At 50.9% G+C, this 24,894-nt stretch overlaps 7 protein-coding genes across 7 annotated transcripts; 5 read left to right on the forward strand and 2 right to left on the reverse strand.

Annotated features, from left to right (window-relative positions):
- Positions 1 to 1,634: 1,634 nt before the first annotated feature.
- Positions 1,635 to 4,675, reverse strand: AYL99_07130 (hypothetical protein; the record flags this gene model as incomplete). The annotated part of the gene is made up of 6 exons (XM_018838639.1): positions 1,635 to 3,141; positions 3,207 to 3,873; positions 3,919 to 4,026; positions 4,076 to 4,138; positions 4,192 to 4,311; positions 4,360 to 4,675. 6 exons carry the CDS (start codon positions 4,673 to 4,675, stop codon positions 1,635 to 1,637), a joined length of 2,781 nt encoding a protein of 926 aa, XP_018691407.1.
- A 283-nt stretch (positions 4,676 to 4,958) lies between these two features.
- Positions 4,959 to 6,424, forward strand: AYL99_07131 (hypothetical protein; the record flags this gene model as incomplete). The annotated part of the gene is made up of 5 exons (XM_018838640.1): positions 4,959 to 5,148; positions 5,209 to 5,314; positions 5,368 to 5,662; positions 5,714 to 5,933; positions 5,982 to 6,424. 5 exons carry the CDS (start codon positions 4,959 to 4,961, stop codon positions 6,422 to 6,424), a joined length of 1,254 nt encoding a protein of 417 aa, XP_018691408.1.
- Positions 6,425 to 6,734: 310 nt separating this feature from the next.
- AYL99_07132 (hypothetical protein) lies at positions 6,735 to 7,880 on the forward strand (the record flags this gene model as incomplete). Its single annotated transcript, XM_018838641.1, has 3 exons — positions 6,735 to 6,790; positions 6,851 to 7,367; positions 7,428 to 7,880. The coding sequence occupies 3 exons, from the start codon at positions 6,735 to 6,737 to the stop codon at positions 7,878 to 7,880; spliced, it is 1,026 nt and encodes a 341-aa protein (XP_018691409.1).
- Positions 7,881 to 11,024: 3,144 nt separating this feature from the next.
- On the forward strand, positions 11,025 to 12,157 carry AYL99_07133 (hypothetical protein; the record flags this gene model as incomplete). The annotated part of the gene is made up of 3 exons (XM_018838642.1): positions 11,025 to 11,060; positions 11,120 to 11,175; positions 11,251 to 12,157. The coding sequence occupies 3 exons, from the start codon at positions 11,025 to 11,027 to the stop codon at positions 12,155 to 12,157; spliced, it is 999 nt and encodes a 332-aa protein (XP_018691410.1).
- Positions 12,158 to 12,489: 332 nt separating this feature from the next.
- Positions 12,490 to 14,152, forward strand: AYL99_07134 (hypothetical protein; the record flags this gene model as incomplete). Its single annotated transcript, XM_018838643.1, has 3 exons — positions 12,490 to 12,730; positions 12,785 to 13,326; positions 13,400 to 14,152. The coding sequence occupies 3 exons, from the start codon at positions 12,490 to 12,492 to the stop codon at positions 14,150 to 14,152; spliced, it is 1,536 nt and encodes a 511-aa protein (XP_018691411.1).
- A 2,845-nt stretch (positions 14,153 to 16,997) lies between these two features.
- AYL99_07135 (hypothetical protein) lies at positions 16,998 to 18,284 on the forward strand (the record flags this gene model as incomplete). Its single annotated transcript, XM_018838644.1, has 1 exon — positions 16,998 to 18,284. One exon carries the CDS (start codon positions 16,998 to 17,000, stop codon positions 18,282 to 18,284), a length of 1,287 nt encoding a protein of 428 aa, XP_018691412.1.
- An 848-nt stretch (positions 18,285 to 19,132) lies between these two features.
- On the reverse strand, positions 19,133 to 22,887 carry AYL99_07136 (hypothetical protein; the record flags this gene model as incomplete). Its single annotated transcript, XM_018838645.1, has 2 exons — positions 19,133 to 19,203; positions 19,269 to 22,887. 2 exons carry the CDS (start codon positions 22,885 to 22,887, stop codon positions 19,133 to 19,135), a joined length of 3,690 nt encoding a protein of 1,229 aa, XP_018691413.1.
- Positions 22,888 to 24,894: the final 2,007 nt, after the last annotated feature.

Below are 24,894 nucleotides of genomic sequence, written 5' to 3' on the forward strand. Positions count from 1 at the left end.
CCTTGTACCACTGGTTTATGCCCACTTGCACCTCTGGTGTTTGGTGTTTGCTCAAAGGGGCTACTGTATATGGACTTTCATGGACTGACAAACCAGGTGAGTGACGTAGGTTGAGATTTTTCATATTATTTAGTCGATCTGTCTCTCCTCAGGCTGAAATCATCCTGCCAACATCCCTTGCGTGAAGAGGCTCACCACTATAGCCAGCATGGGTTCGTCTAGTTTGCCGAACTTCGGGATCGTAGGTCACCGTCCTCTGTATCTCTTCATGAACCGACGATAGTAGTGATGGGCGACAGGGTCTTCACTGTCACTATCTTGGGTCCTTCGTCCTCCCCCTGATGGAGTCCTCTGTGATCCGAGGATGGAAGTGACGGACAACAGGATCTTCACCTTAACTCGGTATGCATCCAAAAGGCGCATTATACGAGTTTAACGATAGAGATAACGTTGATAAACTTCCACTCTTTACTTCATCTAGTGTATACACCAGTACGCCTGTGGAGGACACAAAAAGGAAGACTCTCTGAATGCTTGATAGATCTACCCACGGTGGTGGTGGCTCTCAGCTATCTCAATATATATCCATACGGAGAGACAAGAGCGCATCACACCGACCCAAACATGATCCGCGAGGTCGATGGAATGGACGGTCGACAGTGTCTCATCTCACCTTTGCTCTGCCAAGTCCATCCCGGTGCTGTCCACCATCAGACATAAACGTTCATTCAACATTGTGCGTCCTCCTCCTCGCCACTCTCATCCATCCTTGACACCAACGTTCGTTGACGCCGTCGTTAGCCTCAATTACTTAGCCAGCATCGAGACGCTCCTGGAAAAGACCTATTCTGTCTGCATCGAGAACAGTCAGAGTTTAAGCCTTTGTTACCCCAGAGGAGCTGTCTGCAAAGGACACCGGTGCACGCCCCCAAAGGCGTAGAATTCTATGATGAAAGTGACTATCAACGATAGTGTTTCTGTTCCGTAGCCACTTGGGGAGGTGTGTACCACAAGGGGGACGTTCCATCGACCGACAACAGTGGTGGCGGGCGACCTTCTTCACTTTGAACTGACACCCCCTGATTAGGTGTCTTCCTAAAAGAGGACTTTGTGAACCAGTGATACAAATGGCGGTCGACCACTGCCTTCACTTCAACAGGCTATTCTTGATAAAGGTAGCTGGACACACAAGAGTAGTGTTCCAAGATTTGACGATAAAAGTGACGGTCACCATGCTTCACTCTAGGAATCAGTCCCTTTGTCCAGGTTGACGCCCAAATACAGTACTTTGTGAACCGATGGTGGGAGTGACGTCGTTCGACTTTTTCACTGTACTTCCCTTCCCAACGGATAACTTGCTTTCTTTGAATTATGGCCAGTCATTAATATGTGAATGAATCAATATAAACTTGGGCTTTGTTTCGCCTCAGCTCAACCCAGCCCAGATCAACTCAACCCTATCAACTCTCTTGCCCAATATATGGTAAAGTATTCTCGCTCAGAGTCCTGCAAACTTTGATAGAAAATGGCAAACGCACTATCCCCAGCAGAGATCATTCCTGCCATGCCCCAGCCACACGAGTACACAGCGTAAACATGTGACCTGCGTACCAGCCACCCAGCCAGCCGGCCGGTCAAAACAGGTTGAAAGCGTCACTGATATGATCCGTCAAATCACTCAGCCCACTAGCCAGATCCCCGATGGAGCTCGGGTCCGGGGCCAAGGTCGCGATGCCGGTCAAAGTATCGACATGGTCAGAGAGATCCGGGGCGCCGAACAGAGTCCCGAACCCATGATCCAAGCCGCCCACGGTGGCGATCTCGACCAACGTGGTGAAGAAAGCGACATCCTCGGTGAGGTTGTCAATTTTCACATAAGACTTGCCCAGATTTCCGATCAACGTCGTCAGGCCGAGGGGATCGAGGTCGTGGTGACCTTTGGGGAGGCACACGTCTCGCTGCTGCTTGCGGGTCGCTCGAAGAAGCTCGTAGCATTTGATGCGGTAGGGGCGGGTGAAGGGTGCCCAGGGAGCGAGGTAGAAGTGCGTGAAGCGGTTGACCTCGAAGCGGTGGCTGAACGGCTGGGCGCGGTGGATGCCGCCGAGTTTGAGACGGTCATATTGTGGCTCGGGGCATTTCATGAACCATGCCGACGCAGACAGCAATGCCGGCGTCCTCGACATGGCGACCGCTCCCTTGATCAGAGCATCCTGTGCCAGCAGGAGTGTGGTGCGATTGTCCATCCATTCTTGGTCCGTCAATCGAGCATATCCACGTTCCGAGGAAGGGCAGTACCAGTGACGACCCTTCTGCAGATGCAGATGGATCATTGACCATGAGTCGAATGGGAAGGCCCACACATGCTTGGAAATGTCGCACGTACCGCAGGTCGTCGGGTCTTTGCGATATGCCTCCGTACAGTCCCACGGGAAGAGGTCCTGGAAGCGGTACAGGTGTTGACCAAAAGCCCCCCAGTCGTACCAATACTCCTGGAGGGTGTCAATGATGTCGGCGTCATCATGGCGGCCACTCCGAAACCCAAAGAGGTATTCTTCGGTCAGACCGTTCGGGACGTCGTGCTTTGACTCGACCAACGCATAGTCGTATCCTTCTTTGCGGACCACAAAGCTCAGCAGGTACGGACACGCACCTTCAGGCGTGCCAAACAAGCTCCCAAAGTCTCCGTGGCGCAGGATGGAGTCACAGAAGCTCTGACAGCTGTTTTTTGTGGCGTGCCATTCAATATCGACCTCGACATCGAAGAGGTGCGTGACTATCTTCTCTAGGTACAGGATAATCCGTCCTTCCAATATAGGTTTGATCTTCTCCTTCAGTCGCGTGGTGGCGGCGTGGATGTGTCTCAATCTGCGCATGGTGGATCCATTCGGGAACAGGCTTTCGGAGACAAGGCATTGGATGATTTCATCTTCTTGCTCCTCGTTCGTCCAGCGAGAGAAAGCGCCTCCGACCACCTGTTTCATACACGCTTTAAGTCTTCTATCAGGCACAGGGAAGTCTTTCTGCGTGTAAATCTTCCTGTCACGGCTGAAGGTGAGGCAATCTGAAAGATCCTCGTCGCGTTCGGGCGGTACCAAGTAGTTGAGAGGATGTCTGCTGCTGATGAAGACTCCACCCTTGGTACTTCGTAAAGCAGGGTGACAGGTTAGCCATCTCAGTTGGGTATCGAAATCACCATGCAGACTTACTGCTCGACCCCATTCTCGATAATCAGCGGACCAACCATCAGCGCGACATGGGTATTTCCAAAAGGAAATTTCGAGTTGACAGTCTTTGAGACAAAGGGGATATCGGCATCTGGCTGTTCTTCGAGCCTCTGCTCGGCTGCGTGTCTCAAGGGCCTTCTCGGGGATGACTTCGTTCTGATTGTGGCCAAGGCATCTTTGGTCAGACTCTGGAGTTGCTTTTTGTTCTCGAGAGGTGTCTCTAGGCCTTGACGTTTGGCATCAACAACCAGGGCAGAGAGCTGGAAAAGTCTGCATTTCGGCACCTTCTGTGCCTTGTCCCAGCGATGCTTTGCATTCGGGTCGATCGGGTACAGGGCGGTGTATGAGCCGTTGGCATCAAAGGGGGCAACATCACTACAGCGACATAGCTTGCGGCTGACGTGCGGCAACATGATTGCATCAAGGATATGGTGCTTGTACACTTTGACAAGATGATCCTGGGGATGTGTGCGCTGACGGAAGCATTTCTCACAGATGTAGTCGTCGCGAGTGAGACGAGGCACCTCCTGGCAGTCTTGTCGCCGACATTGAAACAAAACACCGCGCAGGATGTTCCTACATTTGGGAATTGCGCACCTTGCCGCTGTCAAGGAGGGGCTGAAATCCTCGTTCCAGCGCTCCAAGCGAACTGAAGCAGACGTCAGCCGATATTATCTGTCAGGAGTGATGCTACCATCGAGAATGCACTTGCGTTGCGGCGTCTGGCCTTTCCGCCAGATGTGAAACCCATGCGTTTCCACGGGTTCCCGATGGCCGATTAGCTTGTCGATATCGAGGAATCCTAGACGGTTTGAGCTCGAATTCCAAGGTTAGCACGGGTCATTCCTCACCTGCTGCTTGTAGGAGAAGCCTTGCTTGGAGGTGCAAGTAGTCTTCTTGTGTCTGAGCCATTTCTGTATCCATGGTCAGAGGGCAAGTTATGTTACTTGAGCCACAGGGCACCGACTCTGCAGCTCAGCCGCAACAGCATCTTTCATTTCTTGATTGTCGCTCGGCTCTGGCTTGCGAAAAGGATGCCACGGTTCGTGAGGATCCCCACGAGCCCAGCCAGACTGGCCTACCTTGGCTGTATAACGCCATTAGCAAATTTCCTCCAAGTTGCAGCAGAGCGAACCATGGGTCTTGACGAGATTGCTTTCGCAAATCTGGTCGATAAAGGTGTTGTAGCCTGTGATATCTCCAGCACCGGCGTTGATGACTTCAGTCTTGACGAGCCCAACATCTCGGATTTCTGCTAGTGATAGAAGAATATGTTTGATTTCACGGGCAACTCCCTGCCAGTATTTCTCGAGCAGTAGCTCCAAGAGGCGCTCTTTCGTCGCAGGTTGTTCAGGTCGGTCTTGCAGCCATCCATCCTCAACACGTCGCCTTTGTCTGGCCGATCCCGGCAGAGAATTGGGAGGCACGCTGACCGAAGGAACGCTGGACATGGCTGAAGCTCTCGGGTATGATGCAGAGGATGATTGCGTATTTGACGTGAGCTGGCTAACACATGTGATATATATGTATGCAATTGGGCTGAGCAGGACTCATGGAAGCGAGGCGAGGCGAGGCGAGGCGAGACATGGCGGCGTCTACGGCGGGGCTGGTGGCTGTCTAGACTTGAGAGTCCAGGCTGGACGCCTCTGGACTTCTTTCCCCTTCCCGCAACATGGGCACTGCCTCGATTCTTCCTGTTTGTGTCCTGGAGCAGCGAGTTCCTGCTGCGGCAGCATGAAATCGATCTCCAAAATCCTCGCAGGCAAACAGAGCAGACAGGTTGCTGCAGCCAGCCTGCGTGCCTCTAGCAACACCCCGACATCAGGATTCGCCTCTGTCGACAACTCTACGGGCGCTTCATTGGCGAGCAGCGAGATCCTGCCGTACCTAGACAGTTGCTTTGATGATCTCGACGCCGACGAGGGTACGAGCAGCTACTTCCTGTATACCTCTATCGTTCCACCCTGACCAGGTGATCCGACAGGAGACTTCAAGCTCCAGATTAGAGCGGTTGAGCAAGTCCTCTGCTCCAAAGCCAGCAGATATTCCAATGCACGGCTTCCTGAAGGTGTTGGGGATATTTGGGCGACGTACGCCACTCGCCATTTCATCAATGTGATGGACCCTTTTTGACGCTGAGCAGCAACCACAGAGTTCTGGACCAAGTGCTGGTGGCAGTCGAATGCGCCGTGAGCGTTTACGACGATGATTTCCCCTACATGAACGCAGACAGCTTCTCCTACAAGACCACGCGCTTGATTTCTCCGTCACCCTCAGGCGTGGTCAAGGCCACCAAATTCATCGAGGTCAGTGACGATACAGGACAAAATCCCGACTTCCCTGCTCTCGTCGTGGCGGTCAGAGGCACTCGCATGCATGTTATTGTAGACTGGCTCGTCAACTTTAACCATGAGCTTCGAGATACCGTGGACTTCTTGGTATATATGCCGTCCGCCGTGTCGGCGGTTCTTGTTGACTAATTGTTGCAGGACTTGAAAAGCCTGGTGGGAGGGCTACCAGAATTTGACCTGAAAGTGCACTCGGGCTTCTTACATGGGGCTCGTGCTTTGCAGGCGGATGTCGAAATAGAGATCTTGAAGTGTCTGGAGTCTACCAACATACGACACGTCATATTCACTGGCCATTCGGCTGGCGGTGCCGTGGCATCTCTTGCATATCTTCAGGCTCTAGGAGCAGCCGCCATCAAATGTATGAGTGTGAGCACGGCAATCGTAAAACAAGACTGACAAGACCTAGATCCCGGAATGCGATTTTCACTCATCACTTTCGGTGCCCCTCCAATCAGTACACCATCCCTAGCCCCAATTCTTGATGCGTTCAATATGAGGCAAGGGACGTCGGGCATGGCCCTAGCCATTGTAAACGAAGACGACTTGGTTGCTCGGGCAGATCGCAGCTATATCATGTCTCTCCTGAAGCTTTATGACATTACAAAAACATCAAGCAACCTGCATGCCAGCGAGATACCTTGGGTTTTCCCCGAGCCGGACGTTCATACAATTGGAGATATAGTGGTGCTCAGGGAGGACCACGAAGATGGGCCGGCCAGCAAGGTGGAGGCTTTTCGTTTGACTGCAGGGAAGTTTGAACAGCTGATCTTCTGCGACCGGATGATGCACCAAAAGGAAATGTACCGCAAGCTTCTGTGGCAGCTGAGATCTCGATATGACCCCAATTGATACCGCAGCCTACGGCGTCGATGCCTTACTTCTCGTATTCACAGCGGCAGTAAATGAGTCAATATTCGAGCCATGTTTCAGCTTTGTGACGAGGGGGAGCTGCATAGTTGGGCTGTCTCAGCCTCATTCGTCATCATGCAGGTCAAAGGCCACTATCTTTCATTCTTGACTATTTGGTGCCTCTGTCGCGCAAGCCACGAAAAGGTCAGCAGACTCCACGATTGACCCTGGTGGCAGCCTGACCTGAAATACCAACCTGCCCTTCGCCTGACTCGTAACACCACAACATGAGAGTTTGACCACTGAGAACATGTCCCAGTCCGATAAAGGACAAAAGGCGCGAGAAGGGTTCCAGCTTTTCAAATTGTGAGCAGCATCGTCTTTGCTTAGCGCCGTATGCGCATCAGACTGACCTTGGTACCGTAGGATCATCCGATTTCTGCCACTGTTGCTGCTTGGATTAATTGTCGTCTTAATTGTGCTTCTCCTCCTGGGATGGCTCATCATTCTGGTCGTCGCCGGCTTGGCTAGTCTGGGAATCCTTTCGGTTGCCACTGCTCATACAGTGACGAGGGTCATTCTGGCGCCGGTGGTGTTCTTGTACAAACTAGGCTGCAAGATATGTCGGCGACGGCCGGCGCTCGACCCCGTCAAGCGGGCACGCATCACGCCTCTCAGCGACGCAGAAGTGGCGATCTTTCACACCTCGAACAATCCTGGTCTGAAGGTGCTCCTGCTGCAGCAGCAGCAGAAAGAGGGCGGTCCCTACCTGATGCTGGTGTATAGCCACTACGCAGATTACATGCGACTTTTCGGCTTGTCAAAGTACGTTCGACAGGCTCTGCAGTCAAGTGTCGATCATGGCGTCGAAAACATCCGGAAGATGACGTGCAATGATGGCGAGAAGAGTGAATGCTGGGCATGCCGGGGACAAATCTGTTCGGTGAGTCCAGACCAAGGAGAAACTCTCCCTCCTTGACTTGATGTTCTTACCTTTTTCCAGGCATGCACGACGCATCGTGAGCTCGCCAGTCCCAGCACGTCGCACCATCTGGACGAATGCGAGACCATCTGCTCACGGTGCTATCTGGACCACCTGTGCCGCAAGTCGAAGCGATTTAGACCCTCCAAGGACCAGCAATGTTCGCATCGAGCAGTGGCAAAGGAATTATCCACGACGCCGCCTGAGCGAGGAATCTGCTCCTCCTGTGCGCTGGACGGAGATGAACATGTTGTGGCCCGGAGATGGCGGAAAGAACTCATGGAGCTGATCAACATCGAGGCGGCAAGTGTCGCGTGCTGGATGTGCCACAAGCATATGCGCCCTGGTGCGCCGCGCTGGTGGATCTGTTCGACCTGCGGCGAGGACTGTAAGAGTTCTCTGCACGCCTCTTGGGTCCAGGCCAAGCCGCGGACGCCGACACTTGAAGGGATCCGAGAACCGACCGACTGGTGATGAGACGTTTGAACTGTGCCCAAAGGGAAGAATTGATGGTGTATAATATTTATTACACATGAATGATGAAATATCCGTGACTGCTAAGACTTTTAGTGTTGAAAGCTTGACATTCTTGGCCCTGCAGGCTTAGGCAATCAATATCTAAGTAAGGACTTGGTATGGTGTAGATGAGAGGAAGAAAGACTCTTGCCCTTCCTATCCACGAGGGAATGCTCCGGGAGTCTAGCAAAGATAGCGTTTGATGAATCGACGAGAGGAGTGACCATCTTTTCCATCATTCACTTTTCATAGCCATCGAGATGTCTCTTCGTCGAACTCAGTCATTCACGGGGGCAGTATCGCTTCAGCTCGTCTCTACGTGTTGCCAGTCGATTGATAGAGTATGTGAAGGCCATGAGTTTGCGACCGGAGAAGGATCGTTACGTTTGGTGCTACATACGTAGGCCCAATTGAGGAGATGGGCGAGGGTTTGAACAATCGACGGAAATGACATATGCAGATACACAACTGACCAGAATATCTTTTGTTGACCAGTGAACAATATCCAGCTTCTGAAATAGAGTCCGACAACATACACAATAGTGCGTGGTAGAACCCGTCACCTTTTGTACATCAAGAGTACATTCGTGGCCAGTGACTTGCAAAACCGTTTGCTTCTCCACTCCCTCGTTTGTCTATTCTATCGTAGAAGTGAGGACTGTCAACAGGCACCCTTTTTACAGAGGAGCAAGGTTGCCGGATTAGAGTGAATATTGGTCGCCCACCACTCTTTCGTTCGCGGGAGAGTGTCCCGCCACTTTGCTCTCCCACCAACGGCTATCTTCACTTCATCTCATCTCACCTTGCCTCACTTCATGTTGCCTTACTTGGCTTTATCCTTGGCTATATTTTACCACTTCTTTGAGCCGGTGTCTAAGCCATGACGCCTACCTCAACTGATCGCCTCATCAATAGGAGTCTACTCCTCCTACTGAAACAGCAGCAAGAAATGTTTTCGGAAGACTATTTTCTTTCGCCTGAAACGCAGCAGACCGCCATTCGACGACTTCGGAGAGGTCAAGATTCGCCGCTGAGTATATTGGTATAGGTGTTGCTTCAAGGGTGGCCCTTGTATGCCTGACATCTTCTATTCCTCGCACGTCAATCAGCCAAGTACTGCATCGCCGAGAACTTGATCGGCACCAGGACCATGAGATTCTCGAATTCGGCCTGCAAATTTGGCGACCTACCATGCTCTCCCTGATTGAAATGGCTTTTGAGAGAGGGCACCTCTCTCACTCAAAGTCCTATTACCCAGGTAGCTACGAACCAGGTAAGTTCGGCGAGAAGGCATCGGAATGAAAGGAGCCCGTGCATTCGGGATACAGGCGGAGACAGATTAGAGAGGCATCGAAAAGAAATGCGTCGTCAGTGTCTGTCATTGGCAGCGATAAAAGCACCTCTTGAGAAATCAGGACTGCGGCTGGCATCATTCTGGGCAACTTTGGATGCGGTATCTCCATTCCACCTGCTATTTCAGCCAGAATAGTCCGCAGTGCGCTGCCCGATGAGATGTCCCAATGGGCTCGGTGATTTGCACTACCACACCTTTCGCTGACGGGACCAGTCCCTCCCGCGACACAACCAGTCGACGGACAACTGGCACGCTTCATGGATGCATTATTGCTCCATTCTTTCTGTGTTGTCCCTATTATCTCAGACGCATGCATTAGTGCCACGTTGCGAAGACTTTGAGTACCGGAAAGGCGAACGACGCAAGCTCCGCTGAGGACATCGGTTGCCAGCATCTGATGGCATCAGTGAACCTCCTTAGCCTTGGCGACCTGGAGGCAGGACACGATTCACTTCCCCGACCACTACTCAACCTCGAAGCCTCTATTGGCGCCAAATCAGCTTAGCCATCTAGCATACAGGACCACTATCAAACGTGACGAGGTTGCAGTGGTTTTGAGTTCAATGGATCTGTTTAGCTATTAGAGGAGCTAAATGTCCAACTCCAGGTCGCAAAGAGAAGGATAGTTTCCGGCAGTAAAAGGCCACTACGCCCACCCGAAACAAGATTTGCCCGAGCTCTCTGTCGAAGTTGGAGTAGCTTGACAATATATACCGACGCTCCAGCCTTCCCGGTTCTGGCAGGTGATTGTACCTCAATCACGATGTCGCCGAATTCTCTCTTGCAATTTATTTTCTCTCCCATCAGTCAACTCCACTTATCAAATAGCCATCTCCCGCCTGCCTTGGCCCTCATTCAAAATGACTGGGGAGAGATAAGTACACTGGGATGCTGCCGTGCGAATATCCAGCCTTTCCGGACTAGGTTCCGTGAACTTCGACCTCGCTTGCCGTCACGATCGAGTCTTCACCTTCGTGGATGCTTTGGGTATATCCTCGTCTTATCCGGCCATCATGGATATAATACAATAGATCATGAAGCCACTGCCAGTTGAATGCAACAGCTACGTCCAGCAAAGCATTTATTTCAAGCATTTTTTCTCATGGCTGTAGCTCCATTGGCATTCAAATCGATCAGAGCATGATGAAGCCTTGACGAGCACGGGCACGAGCAAAGCACGGTCCGTGAACGCAACAGAGATATAGCACGACTTGGACCCACGAGTATTCCCGCCCCGGAGCTCCTCACCGATAGAGCACACGCCCATTGCTGTGGACGTGTGTGGTGCTCAGTGCAACCCTTCGATCCACTTTTGACCACATGGCAAGATGGGTGCAGTATTTAGTAGGCACGGGGAGTTGACTTCCGGAAGAGCCGTGGCGAGGCACGAGGTTAATGCAGCTAAAAATACGGACCTAATGCAGTGGGTCGCAGAAGCCATCACAATTTCGCCAGAGGTTATTCGCCCATCAGTCGCTATCGGATGGCTGTGCGTTGGACGGGCATGGGAGCTGCGAATGTGGTGCCACCTGCTACCAGTCGGCTCTCTTGTCAGAAATCCTTCGTGCGAAGAATCATCTTAGGCCATTGCACCACCGGGAGCAGGTCGCACAATCCCCGGACGCGCGAGTTCCCTTGCCCCGCCCGTTAGCATTACTTGGAGCTCCCGGCCGGCATCTCGTGTCGGTCAAAACTATGTTCTCCGACCGCGCCTACGTCAGGATGAGACTGTGAACGATTCTTTCTCCATGGCGACTGAAGCAGGAGAATCAACGATTCGACCTGTAAGGGAGATTGGCAAGGACCATGGTCCATTTGCACAAGAAAAGCTGATGATGCTTAGGAAACGGATCATCGGCAAGCTGAAGAGGACCTAGACTCAGCCTACGGCGATGAAATGTACGAGTTCCATCTGGCCTCTGTCGAAAATCAAGAGAACAGCGGAGGAGGAGACTGACCACAAAACTTGGACAGTGCAAGCGAGACTGTGTCGTTGACGTCTTCCATCACCAGATACCGGTTTGAGAATGGACGGCGGTATCACGCATACAACGATGGCGCATACTGGGGTCCCAATGATGAGACGCAGAATGAGCAACTCGACATCGCACATCACGTCTTCTACCTCCTCTTCGATGGCAAGCTCTTTCTGGCCCCCATCGGCTCCAGTCCGCAGGAAGTGCTCGACGTGGGCACCGGCACTGGGATCTGGGCCATCGACTTCGCCGACCAATTCCCCTCCGCAATAGTGACCGGGACGGATCTATCGCCCATTCAACCAACCTGGGTTCCCCCGAATTGCCGCTTTGAGATCGAAGATTGCATGGACGAGTGGAGTTTTGATCCGGATCGTTTCGACTATATCCACGTGCGCTGCCTTTTCGGTTCGGTCGCAGAATGGCCCGCCTTCTACCAACAAGTGTATGCCCACCTGAGGCCGGGAGGCTGGTTCGAGCAGGTGGAGTACAGTGTCGATTGGATTGCGGACGACGATTCCATTCCTGAAGGGCACATCTTCCGTAAATCCTCCGAGCTGTACGTCGAAGCCGGGGAAAGGAATGGGAAGACATTCCGGATTCTCGACCTCCAGAAGGATTATGTCCAACAGGCAGGGCTGATCAACGTGACCGAGAGGCGATATAAAATGGCCCTTGGGCCGTGGCCGAAAGATGAGAAACAGAAGGAGATAGGACGATGGCATCTCTTCGAGGCTGATCGAGGGCTCGAGGGATGGACATTGGCACTCTTCACGCGCGTTTTAGGCTGGACTCTTGAAGAGGTGCAAGTATTCCTCGCACAGGTGCGACAGGGATTCAGAGACAGGAGCGTTCATGCATATACGAGAGTCTCGGTCGTCTACGGGCAGAAGCCGCTCGGATAGTTGTACATTGTTCCCTCATATCTGTCCGTGCTACTGGATTGCGATACAAGGGTTCCCGATCTGGGCTGACTGACTATCTTCCCTTGGGATTAGGGGGCTTCGTTCTCTCACAGTCCCCCACCGTGCCCCGCCGTCGTTCTACAGCATGCATGCGTTGTCCAGTCACGCCAACGAACAACAACACGGGAGAAATGGGATTCAGGCGACCTCCACTCGCACTGTCAGATTAAAGATACATTTCCCCCCGCCCAATTTGTGCGATCCCTCGTGCCACCTTTTCCCTGAGTAAACTTTGAGCCTCGACTCTGTGGATCGAACTCCGATACCATACCATGTCACATATATCTCCCTTAATTTGGCTGTTCTGGATTTTCCTGCGAGCTCTAGGCATCGCATTTGGCGTTTCGGCCGTCTACCTTGTCTGTCTAGCTGTCTATCGTTTATATCTTAGTCCTCTGTCCAAATTTCCCGGGCCACCGCTCGCCGCGCTGACGCTATGGTACGAATTCTATTACGATGTAATCAAAGGAGGGCAATACACGTTCAAGATACGTGAACTGCATTCGAAATATGGTCGATGGCCAACGCGTTCTTGGGGCATTCATCGCACTGGCTAACCCATCCAAGGCCCGATCGTGCGGATCAATCCATACGAACTGCACATTGACGACCCGGAGTACTATGATGAAGTCTATACGGGTCCGACAAAGCCCCGTGACAAATGGGCCTGGTCCGCATCCATGTTTGGGAATTCGTCGTCCCATTTTAGTAGTGTGCCGTACAATTTGCATCGGATGCGACGTGCACCTTTGAATCCTTTCTTCTCGAAGAAAGCCGTGGCTCAGCTCGAGCCTACAATCCAGCCACTCGTCGAAAAGCTCTGTGCGCGATTGGCGGGCTTTCAACGAACCCAGGAGCCGGTTCAACTCCGCTATGCCTTTGCTGGATTGACCATGGACATCATCACTGAATATTCATTTGCAAACTGCTACAACTGCCTTGACGAGCCGGACTTTGCCCCTGTGTGGGTGCAAGCGATCGATTCACTTTCAGTGCAGAGCCATGTCAACAAGCAATTCCCGTGGATGCTGCCTGTCATGAGGCTGGTACCGTTATGGCTGGTGGAACGGATGAACCCGCACATCATGCGCATGATCAACTTTCAAATTGTTCGTTCAAATCTCCGCTTCCTCAGCTGCTTGGAGGGAGTGAAAGGACAACTACTAATGAATTCATCTATAGAGCTTGACCCAGCAAGTTTCGCAAATCATGGCGGATGAAGGCGCGGCCTCTAAGAGTCAAAGTCACCCGACCATCTTCCACGAGCTCTATCACACAACTGAGCTGCCTCCGGAGGAGAAGACGCTCCAGCACCTGGTGGAAGAGGGCCAGTCCGTTGTGGGAGCAGGCATAGTGACAACCAGCCATTACCTGAATACGACGGCCTACCATATCCTCGCAAACCCGGACGTTCTCAATAAGCTGAAGACCGAGCTGAACGAGGCCATGCCCGACGGGAAATTGCTCTCGTGGCAGAAACTCGAGAGGCTTCCGTATCTCACCGCGGTGATCTTCGAGGGCTACAGGATCTCCTACGGAGTCTCCCACCGGCTCCAGCGCGTTTCTCCCAACGAACCTCTCATCTACCACGACTATGTGATCCCGGCAGGCACACCGGTGAGTATGACGGCGATATTCATGCACGAAAACACAAAGTACTTTCCCGAGCCGAAGGTGTTCAAACCGGAACGATGGCTGAACCCTGGCTCGCGAGACCGATTGGAGAAATACCTGGTAAACTTTAGCAAGGGCACCAGGGGCTGTCTGGGGCGACATCTCGCCGAGGCCGAGATCTACCTCACCTTGGCGGCGATATTTCGCCGCTTCAACTTCGAGCTCTACCAGACGACCAGAGACGACATTGACGTCGCGCACGACTTCTTCAATCCGCAGCCAAGGCAAGGTTCGAAGGGAACGCAGGTGCTGGTGAAGTAGTGTGGTTTCAGATAGCGCAGCAGCTGTGGACCGCGACCAATCTGTTTTCCTTTCGACGGAGCTCTGTACATAGGCATCGGAATGTGGCGCCATGGTCTGACCACGGGGCGTCTTTCCGACTCGGACCCACATCCGCTCTCCTGTGCAGCGACGGTCACCCAATGGCGGTTCATGTGGTCGAATTGTATCGTCGAAATAATCTCCTACATAGGCTTTCCTCTAATATGGGTTGCATCTGTTAAGGTTTCGCCCACAAACATCACTGTCCAGACCCACTTCCCCAGACGTCTTAAGCATGAATACCGATCCCCTGTTAATTCTTCCTTGCTTGGTCCATGCTCGTCATGGCAAAATCGCCTGGAGGATGGATTTCACCCGAGACCAGTAGCTGGATCCCAGTGAAGGTGGCGTGGTCGCGGAGGGCAGCAGACTGAGCAGCGGATTGAAACGGTACCACTACCAGTTGCACAGATCTCGAGCACAGGAGACTCGGCATCGAGTCTACAATTAACGGGAACTGAGAGGGACACCACCTTGAACCGTCCGTCCTACGGAGACGTCATCAACTTCCCATCAGACGTTTCAGATCGCGACGTCGCAGACCAGGGTAACGATTCACTTACACGTACAGCATCCAGGGATGACTGGAAAATTAACCCTTCTCAGCCCTTAAAGGTGGCATATTGACTTGACGCCCAAGCTCCAGAAGGATCGGGTCCTCGCTTTGTTGGAGATCATACGCGTCAGAGCCAGACACTAAGGCTAAGCAACTGTCATCGTTCTCACGATCCAGTCCTTGCCATGGTAGGAGGTTCCTTGGATGAAGATGGCAACAGGGAAAGACTCTTCGGTAATTCAAGTACCGAGAACTTCATACGACATGTGAAGGCAATGGTTCAACGATCGATCCAGGATCAAACGCCTCAGAAATTTGAGGTTCGAACATCTGTTTTGTGACGGGTTTGATTGCGTGCATTTGGTCAACCATCCCTTAGAGCCTGAAAGGCTGTTACGGGATGGGCATCCAAGCGGCCTGGACCGCCCCAGACAAAAAAAGTCAGGCGATGGAGGAAGGCAACAGCTGCCTACCTTCCACTTGGCTGCATGAGAGGTCAACCTGTAACATTGGATTAATGATCATAACTCATAGTCTGTGGCGCGCATTCCCTCTCACTAAATGTGTTTGCCGAAAATGGTTGTAACTGTAGAAGTATTGGCTAGGGATTGTCTGATATCCTGAAACAAGCAGAGACCATTTCAGGCAGGGAGCTCAGTGTGAAAGTTTGGACATGGGTTTGACGCGCGGCTAGGATACCCTGCTCACCATGGAAGATTGAGAATGTGAAACTGGTGCTGTTGAGATATGGACGTGCGGTTGCCTAGGTCGGAGACCAAAGCCGAGGCTGGAATTGACAGTCAAACTGTATTTACGTCAACATGTCGAATCTTTCCCAGCTGCGGTGCGAGTGAGCCCATCCAGCAGACATGAGAAGAAGCTCGCCGCACGGTGTGGGACTACTTGGTTGTATTCTCAGTTTTCTGTGTGACCAGAAAAGATCTACCTAGTGGTCGCGCGCTAGCGCGTCCTGCGGCAGGCAGTGGCGCAGTGTCACTCAGTCGGCTAACCTTCCCAATAGGGTTAGGGCAACACACGGAATCTAGATTATCAACGCGATGATGCTTATCTAACCCCCCAAAAAGACTCCTAGACTATCTGCGGTTGCTAAGCTTCTCTACTCGATCATCCATGGATCACCTCAAGAGGCTGATCAGTGGTCTTGCCATTGAAATCCCAATCCTCGATTCAAGTGACTACAATGGCAAAACATTCCAAACATTTCCGGAGGAACAAAATTGGGGTCCTTGCACACCTTGTGAATGGAGCAAGCTCTTTAAGAGACCGACACCAACTTTTTCAGCATTTTTCCAAAAATGGCTGTTCTTCGGGCTTCTAAATGAGTTGGTAGGGATCAAGGTCGCCACGTCGCAATTCCTGCGCAACGAACATGGGAGGAAAATTCTTACCACCGAGTCCTTACCAAACCTCGCACATACCCTTGTACACCGCCTAGAGAATGGAACTGATGATGCTGGTCGGATATTTATTTTTATTACGTCTATCAATGACATGTTACACCAGGCGCTGATTAAGGGGCCGTGCAATACTCAGGCCCTCGACAAGCTTTCCAGAACCGACCCTTTCTGCAGACTTACTCTGATGGATTGTCTAACACAGTTTCTAATACCCTGTCCACTGGATCCGGATATTGTCATGTCTATACACCTTGTGTCGGAGTTCTTCATGGCTATTGTCTCGGTTCCATACAGTCAGGGGAGAGCTCTGTGGCAACCGGCTGCTTTCCAGGGGTTTTCACATTTTTACAAGAGCCTACCTTGGACCCTCCTTGAGCGTGACTGGTGTTTATCAGAGCTACCTGTACTTTTCGGCCAGTTCAATACCTCAAGTCTCCTTTCACTGATTGCACTCGATCCCCCAACATTTTCAGCTATGACTCCAGAAGGTCGGAAGCATCTGTTATGCCAAAAATCGTGTGGCAGATTCGAATGTTTGTCTCGGAAATTGGACGACCGTTTATACAAGACGATACACACTGAAGACTGTTCTGGCTGCAATCACATCAGTGCTATACCGGAGAAGATCCTGCTCAAAAACCCTACTGGGAAATTCAGCACATTTCCTCTTGCACATATCATTGAAGAGCAAAATTCAAGCAACGTCGCTAGTTTGGTTCCTGCGATGCCAAACTCTCGTTACGTAGCTATTTCCCATGTTTGGTCTGATGGGTTAGGAAATGTTGGCCAGAACGATCTTCCTCGTTGCCAAATGGAGCGGCTCAGCACATTCATTCACAAATTGCCTGGAAAGCTCTCAGGTATCTCCTATTTCTGGATCGATACTCTCTGCATTCCGGCATATGGGAAGAATCAACCGGAATTGAGACGTGTTGCGATTTCAAAATTGAGGGACACTTACGCAAATGCCACGGCCATTCTCGTGTTGGATTCTTGGCTTCTTTCGAGCAAAATTGCTTCGAGGCATGATGTGGACATTCTCACCCAAATATTTGCTTCACACTGGAATCGCAGACTATGGACATTCCAAGAAGGGGCTCTTGCGAAGTCACTCTACGTTCAATTCGCTGATGGGGCGTATGATGTCGACCGAGGTGTGAAACGCCTCGAACTCATGCAAGATCTAACCCTGGAATATACCTTGAAGCCTCCAGTATTTGCACGCTACTTCTCGCTCCGTGGCTTCAAAAGATCTGCCAGAGGATGCTCTATGGCCGTAAAACTTTCGGCACTGTTTGCTGCATTCCGACATCGACAAACAAGCAATCCCTCCGACGAGGCCATCTGTCTTGCTACACTTCTTGAACTTCCAATTGAAGAGATTCTATTAGCTCCAAAGGAGGAAAAAATGGAACTTATGTGGAGACTGGTCACCAGAGTTCCACGAGACTTTGTCTTCTATACCGGAGATACCTTCGAACAAAAAGGGCTTCGTTGGGCACCCCGTACCCTTTTACGATCGGAATCCAACTACAGAGGTTTTGAGGAAGCTTTTGCCATGACTGACATGGACTGGGGAGATCGTATGCCTTGGGCGGAGCCTACTCAAAATGGCCTAAAAGCTTGGTTGCCTGGACTAATATTTGTTTCGATAAAAATTTCGATGGCAGCTTCCATTTACTTGGAAGACGAATCTGGAATTGTGTATCGCTTTGTTCCGACAGGTTCACAGAGAGAAATTTCTGGCCCCAGATCGAAACCAGAGAGTGGCGGATTCTGTTCACATTTCTATCCCTCCTACGGTCTGGTCGCATTCATTCTAAATTCTGAGGAGCCGAATATGTTAGAAGCTGGTCTCTGTCACCAAGGCCTTTTGGTTGCAATACAGAAAAGCAAGCCCGAGTTCATATCGGCGAGGAAACTATGCAATGGATATTGTGTAAGGACGAGCTCAGATGGCGGCAGTGGTGAACTCGGGATGTTGAGCAAGATCGAACCCAGTAGCCGAAACCTTGCCGGGCTCAAAAACCCCAACAAGATCTCTTCAGCTGTTGCTGCGAGATGGACCAAGCGAAACACATGCTGGGTAGTGGACTAGACCTAGTTCCAAAGTAGCGTGGTCCGTGTGCCTACACGTGCGGGCGAGTAGTTCTGTGTTACAAAATGGTCACAAGATTGGCTAGTTACTGGGGTCAGTTTGGGAGGAGAATCTGAATTAGGAGTGCAGTAAGATACTGTAGCACTGTCAAGAAAATGGGTGAGGTAGTGTGTGAAAGTGAGGGTGAGCCACTTGCGGGTGACCGTCAAAGCGGTACAGTTTGGATGATTGATTCGTGAGTTTGGAGCGCGGCGGGATTGCGTTGCTCTTTACTTCCATGAGTTCGACCTGGTCCTGCTGCTCTGGAGCCAATGTGGTGTGTCTAAATTCCTATCGAACCGCCATAAAGCACCTCTAAAAACTAAGGTATTTGATTTTGGCTCGGAGCGGAAAAAGTGATAGTCTGTACTCTCACACGCTCTCGATTCCCTACAGTAAAGTCGGGCTCTGGAGGGACCACCTTCCAGGCCCACTAGCTAAGGCCATAGTTACTTAATAGCCGTAACCCCTGATTCGTTTTAACTAAGCAGGCGTGCCACTGCTTTTAGTCCTTGTGTCTGTTTAGTGACTCGTCTCATTCCGGTGCTTCGCTACGCAAGGTCATTGATAGTCAATGGACAAAGCTGATACAGTGCTTCCTAAACCGGCCCTCCCCTTTGAAGACACATTGTAACTTTCTCACTCAGAAGCTAATCGATATCCCAGCGTGGTGAAATGCCCATTCGTGATGAAATGAGCTTCTAGTACATCGAGTGTCAACCGGCTCTGCAAACCACACGGGGCGTTTATACACAATCTTAAGGTGCTCCTCATATACTGTGTCCAATATTCTCCTAGATTTCTCTCCGTTAATTTTCAACACAATGGACCCTCATTAGGGTACCAGACTCCTTGTTGGCGGCCTTGTGAGGCTCGTCCGCTGCTAACATAAGTACACTATCTGTTTCCTTTTGGATCCCCGATCCCAGTGTTCCGCTTCTATACTGTATAAGCCCAAGCGGCGCGATATATTAGTCTTGGGATTTTTTTCCACCAAAAGAACCGCAATCTGAGCGACCAGATGATTCTGCCAATTGGATTTCACGAAATGAAGCTTGTCTGTATCAGTCGGCTCTATGAGGTGCTTAGGATCATCTCCGAAAGCTTTAGCCTCTGCAAAGGCTACAAACTCGAGACGCACATCCTCCATTTTTGTCCAGGATTTCTCCTCCAGGTCCAAAAACCGGAGGCCGAGTTTTGGCGACAATATTCTGTGTCGTAGTATCTTCGGATCCTGGGAGACTGGCTCACCCGGGTTTTCAATCTTAGCCTCAACCTGCATTGTTTCTGCAAGAAATACAAGCATGTTGTGGGCCTCTCGCTCCCAATCTGCTTTCTTCCCTGCGTCAACATTGTCATCGATTTTGATTTGACCTGTCTTCTTGTTTCGAGTATCGATGGCACTGAAGTAATAGATTCGGCCGATGTTGTTGTCGTTGTGGTAGTTCTGTGAAGATGCGAATCGATACAGGTCAACCTTTGGCTTGAACCAGTATTCGAAACAATCCTCTACAAACTTCAAAGCGGATTTGTTGGGGTCATCGGTCATACTAATATTCTGCCACCCACACCAGCTCCAGCTTGGAAAGTTTGGCCGACGAATGTTGTCATGGGCCCTTGTCACATGAAACAGTAGACTGCGAAATGCGTCTTCAGTCGGAATGCCTTTGTAAAAGCTCTGCTTTGTCCGTTCTGCCATAATTGTCAGGATACCCTGGACAGCCTTCAGGACGTCTGACGGTTCTGTCAGTTTCCGATGTAAATATCCGCTGACAAGGCCCCGATAGATGTTGCGAATCCAATCTTTCCGCTGGCCATCCTCGACTTCTTTCTCGATAATCGAAATAAGCCTAAATTGGCATTCTGCGCCCACGATAGAAAAGCCTGCTGACAGCAACTGTGGGTGCTCCAAGAACACGCTTTCCCGCCATGCTATACCAGAGGCGCACTGGTAGAAGACTTCTTTTTCCGTAAAAATTAGAAGTCGTTTAGACAAAAGCATTTCCTGAAATGTCCAGGCCCTTTTGTACCAATTAGAATCCTGAATCATATTTTGCGCGGAATCGGAGTATAGCCCAACAGACATGTTGTCAATATTCCAGGTGTCCGGTTTAGGACGCTTTGATTTCGAATTCAAGCTAAACCCACAGATCCCAGCGTTCGAGTGCTCACCGCTAGCGGCGATAATGGTGACACTGGCGCCCTGGTATAACTTGCCCATTGAGTTGAGAATGTCATCCGTGATGTTGTCCTGGTCGAGGCAGATCGCATCCACCCAGAGGTACGGAATTCCGATCTGTCTACATAGCTCAATAGCGTCTTTGATCGTCTTTGGGATTTTGAGCTTCGAGGATTGAGTGAGGCTGCCAGGTGATTTGAGTTTGTCGGCCATGCCATCAGTGGCAGTATGCTTTAATTGCTCGCCGCCTTCGCCCCATACGTAGCTGAGTGCGGCATAACTCACAGATGTGCCTCCTTCGTCCCCTGGCACTAGCATGCCTTTATGCACATCGATCAGCCAAGTTGACCGCCAATGACTGTGTTCATCCATACCAATCGGCTTACACTTCTTACCGTGATGGGAATCGCAGCAATGTATCCAGGACTTGATAAGGCTAGTGTCGATCACTTCGTCCACTAGTCGGCCCTTCAAGTATCCGTAAGTTTCACCGAGAAGCGCTAATTTGTTTCTCGCCTCGTCTCTGCGCCCGCGGAGAATCAAGGATAGAGCAGGGAGAAGGCCGTGCTCATTCACGCTGAGGGAGTTCTTGGAAGGCGATGACGAGTTGACGTTAAGACTGATATTTGCCACAGCTTCTACTCTTTCGATGGCACCACCGCGAGTATCCACAGCGTATAACAGACATTTTTCGTCTTGCATGGAAACTTCCAGTAAAAGCATACTGGCCCTTACGTGGCCTTCACCGTCAAAGCCGCTATCGGGATTTCGGTCCAAAATGTCCGGCCATATATAGCGATATGAGATTCTTGTGTTCGGATCGAGCCCATCGCTGTTTAACAGTGTCGAGAATCTCTCCGAAATAAGCCGGCACAGTGGACAATTCCCTCGTGAGCGCAATGATTGTACAGTCTGATTGTTCCTAGGATAGGAACTGTCTTGCTGTTCTTCGTCCCAGACTTGAGCATTTCCTAGGAACGAAGCGATATGAAGTTCGCTGCAGATTTCACAGAGCTGATCTGTATTTCGGCTGTCGTGGCTGTCATCCATATACTCCGGGTTTCTGGATTCAGGCGTTGTTGACTCTTGTATTTCTTCATCATCCGCTTCTCCTGATTGGCAGCTGACCGAATGCGCGCAATCGACATCTTCCATAACATCTGCACTCTCGGCTGGCTCGTCACCCAGAATAGACGATATGTCGGAATACTTGAGGTGCTCCATCCGAGACCGGAGAGCTTTTCGTGCAGAAATCGTGTCTCGATGGTCCTCCCCGAGTGTCTCCCTTCGCCCATCGTAGACTTTCTGGGATAACATCAGAGCACCTTCCTGCTCCATCGAGGACTCTGTTGTGTGCCATACAAGATCCGCAAGCTCCTCCAGAGCCAAAAGGGTATCCTTATGGCTTACACCTAGGATTTCCTTCATCGCGTTCCACCGGTTTCTCAGTATCAGAGCTCCAGATGGAACCGAAGCCTTCACCCTTCCATAGGCCATCTCCCGTATCGAATAAAACGCAGTCTCTGCCATTTTGACAGTTTCTGGGTGTTGGAGTCCAAATAAGTCTGCTTGTCGCCACAAAACCTCTTGCACGAAATCTTGTCCTGGTTTGTAGCGTCGCTGCTGGATTAGAACATACCCAATCTTGAGCAGCTCCATTTTCACCTCATAACTGTCACTGTCATCAAGAGTCTCGATTACTTGAGAGCAGTCTTCCAATAGGCGTGTTGCTTCCTTAGCTCGCCTGGATTCCAATAGAGATTGCAAGTAATATTTAGTAATCTCCACTGTATCGAGATCTTTCTCCCCAAGGGCCTGTTTCTGGTCGTTCAGGACGTCCTTAAATATACGACATGCCTCCTTCAACTTTTTGGTTTTCATCAGGCAGAACGCCAGGGCATATCTAGCCCAACGCGTAAACTTATTGTATTCGGCCATACCATCTGTAGATCCGTCAATGTCCTCTGTGGATTCGTCACTGTCCTCTGTAGATCCGTCAATGTCCTCTGTGGATTCGTCACTGTCCTCTGTAGATCCGTCAATGTCCTCTGTGGATTCGTCACTGTCCTCTGTGGATTCGTCAATGTCCTCTGTGGATAGATTGGAGTATCCTGTGGTCTTCTCGAGAATCTCTCTCAGGAAAGGTTCTGATTCGGTGAACTTTTCGTTCTGTCCAAGTAGGATTGCACAGTTTCTCAAGGCCCAAATTGACTCAAAGCCTTCCGAGCCATATTTGTCCTTCATGTACTTCGAATAATCTCTTAAGATTGCGACTGCTTTGTTGGACTCGTCTTGTTTCAGGTACCCCTCCGCGAGAGCCATGTAGTTAGATAATCGTTCCTTCTCCTCCACATGGCCTTCGATTTCCTTCTGGTTGTCATCCATCTCCATGAATAGTCTTGTCCGCGCTTTAGGTTTGTAGAGATTGCAAGCTATAGGCTCGAAGTCTAGAGAGGACGTTGCTGTGAGCTGTGGAAGGCGACAACGAGGTTGTATGTTGGGGAATGCCGTGTGAAGATTGCAGCTTATATAGCTTGAAATAGCCAAAGTGCAGGGCCAGTCCTTTGCTCCTATGTAGGGCTCTGGTCTGCTGCGCCACGGCTCCAACTCCTCCTCGCCCAATCTTGACAACGCATCAAGGGAGACTAACGAGGTCTTTCGACATCATTCGACAGCGGATTCGACAGTGCACCCAAGCGAAGCTGTGCTTCAAGCCTATGATTTCTCTCGCAATACAAGAGATTTTCTCCTCACTGCCAGTTCATGTCTCGAGATACGTGTTGGCAGCACTGCGCCACCGAGTAAAGCGTCCATCTCAGCTGACATCGCTTTTGCTTCAGCATCTCGAAGCAATTGCCTGCTCCGCCCGGGTCTATTGTCTGGTTCTGGAATACAGCCACATGAGAGCTAAGCCTCACGTCTCCTTGCACGGGGACTGGGATTCCCCCTCGTCCCCAAAACCTATGTGTCTTGATCGTGGACTTTTCGGTCGTGGGCTTTTCGGTCATGGACTTTTCGGTCATGGACTTTTCTGCCCTGGACCTTTCGTAATCATGCAAGGCGCCGATCGGCATTGGAGCGACAGGGAGAACTGCCACAGACTCGAAGCTATTCATTCAAAGTGAGTTACTGCATTTCCTCGTCACCATCTTATTCAGACTTGAGGATGGAATAACAGTGTCACAGTTCGCATAAGATTTCAACGCTCCCCGCATGGGGGTGCGATGACACAAGCCGACCCGTGTCAGTTGTTAGCGCGGGCACTAAATAAAGGCTCGGGGTACTCAGCGCTATACACATAGTGAACTGGGGCGAGGTTTCATAGCCAAGGGCGATGCCTCTCTGCGGCGGCAGGAACAGGTACAACTCACTCACCACACCACTCAAAATAGATGAATGGAAAATGCTTAATTGTCTATGTTGTCTCTCTGCACCACTGCCTATGTAAAATACCATTGAAAGAAAAGAAAAGGTTCTCCACTTCATCCGACCAATCAGGAGCCACCATTGCACCCCTGTACAATGTACAGGCACGCGACTTGACTCTTCCCATTACAATAGGAGTGTGAAGGTCGACGTCTATGAGGAGGGTAAGGAGAAAGACGTCGGGACTTGCGCGAGTGGAGCCCGAATCGACCAAGGAAACTCTTATCAGGTCGCCAGTTCGCGGCTAAAGGAGGACTCGCCGCTATACAAAGGCTGCGTGCCCACCGTCAGCTCGACCTGGTGACGGCGCTCCGGGAGCGATGGAGTTTGCAGAAAGCAGAACGATGTAACCGAGAAATATCAGCAAGTCCGAATGATGGATCAAATCTACCAGAATGCCACTGTTGTCTCGGTCTGTCCCATTTAGCAGACTGGCTCAACGATTCGGGACCAATTGTCACTCTCGAAATCGGTGGCTCCGACTGGGTAGAGTCGATAGAGGACCTAGTAAATTGACTATATTGGACGAGAAGCTGGAAAATTTAGGAGTATATACCAGTCCCACGTGAAGAGCAATTTTTCCCCTTGTAGAGTTTTCCAAATTATAGTCTGAGTATTCAGCAAGTAAACGATGTAACGCTTTCGCATATGCAATTTTTCACTATACGTCAGCTCCTCGAGCCGATTCCAGAGCGCTATGCATCCCCGGAGGTAAATATATGAGGCGGCTATTGCAAATTCTGGGGAGGATGGACTGACTACATAGGTGCGGACGATCCGGCTGAAGAGGTCGCCTTTATATCGGCTTATTTGCTTTCATACATGGACGAGAATCCGGATGCTACGGTCGAGGAATATTCGCTTGGTAGCGCTGTCACACATATGATGTGGCACGAGGTTGGAATATAAGCGGGATCATGATATCTGTTGGAGTTATTGGGGGCATTACTATGCTCTGTGTAGTGG

Source organism: Fonsecaea erecta (genome assembly GCF_001651985.1).
Source record: "Fonsecaea erecta strain CBS 125763 chromosome Unknown Scaff6, whole genome shotgun sequence".
Classification (NCBI taxonomy): Eukaryota; Fungi; Ascomycota; class Eurotiomycetes; order Chaetothyriales; family Herpotrichiellaceae; genus Fonsecaea; species Fonsecaea erecta.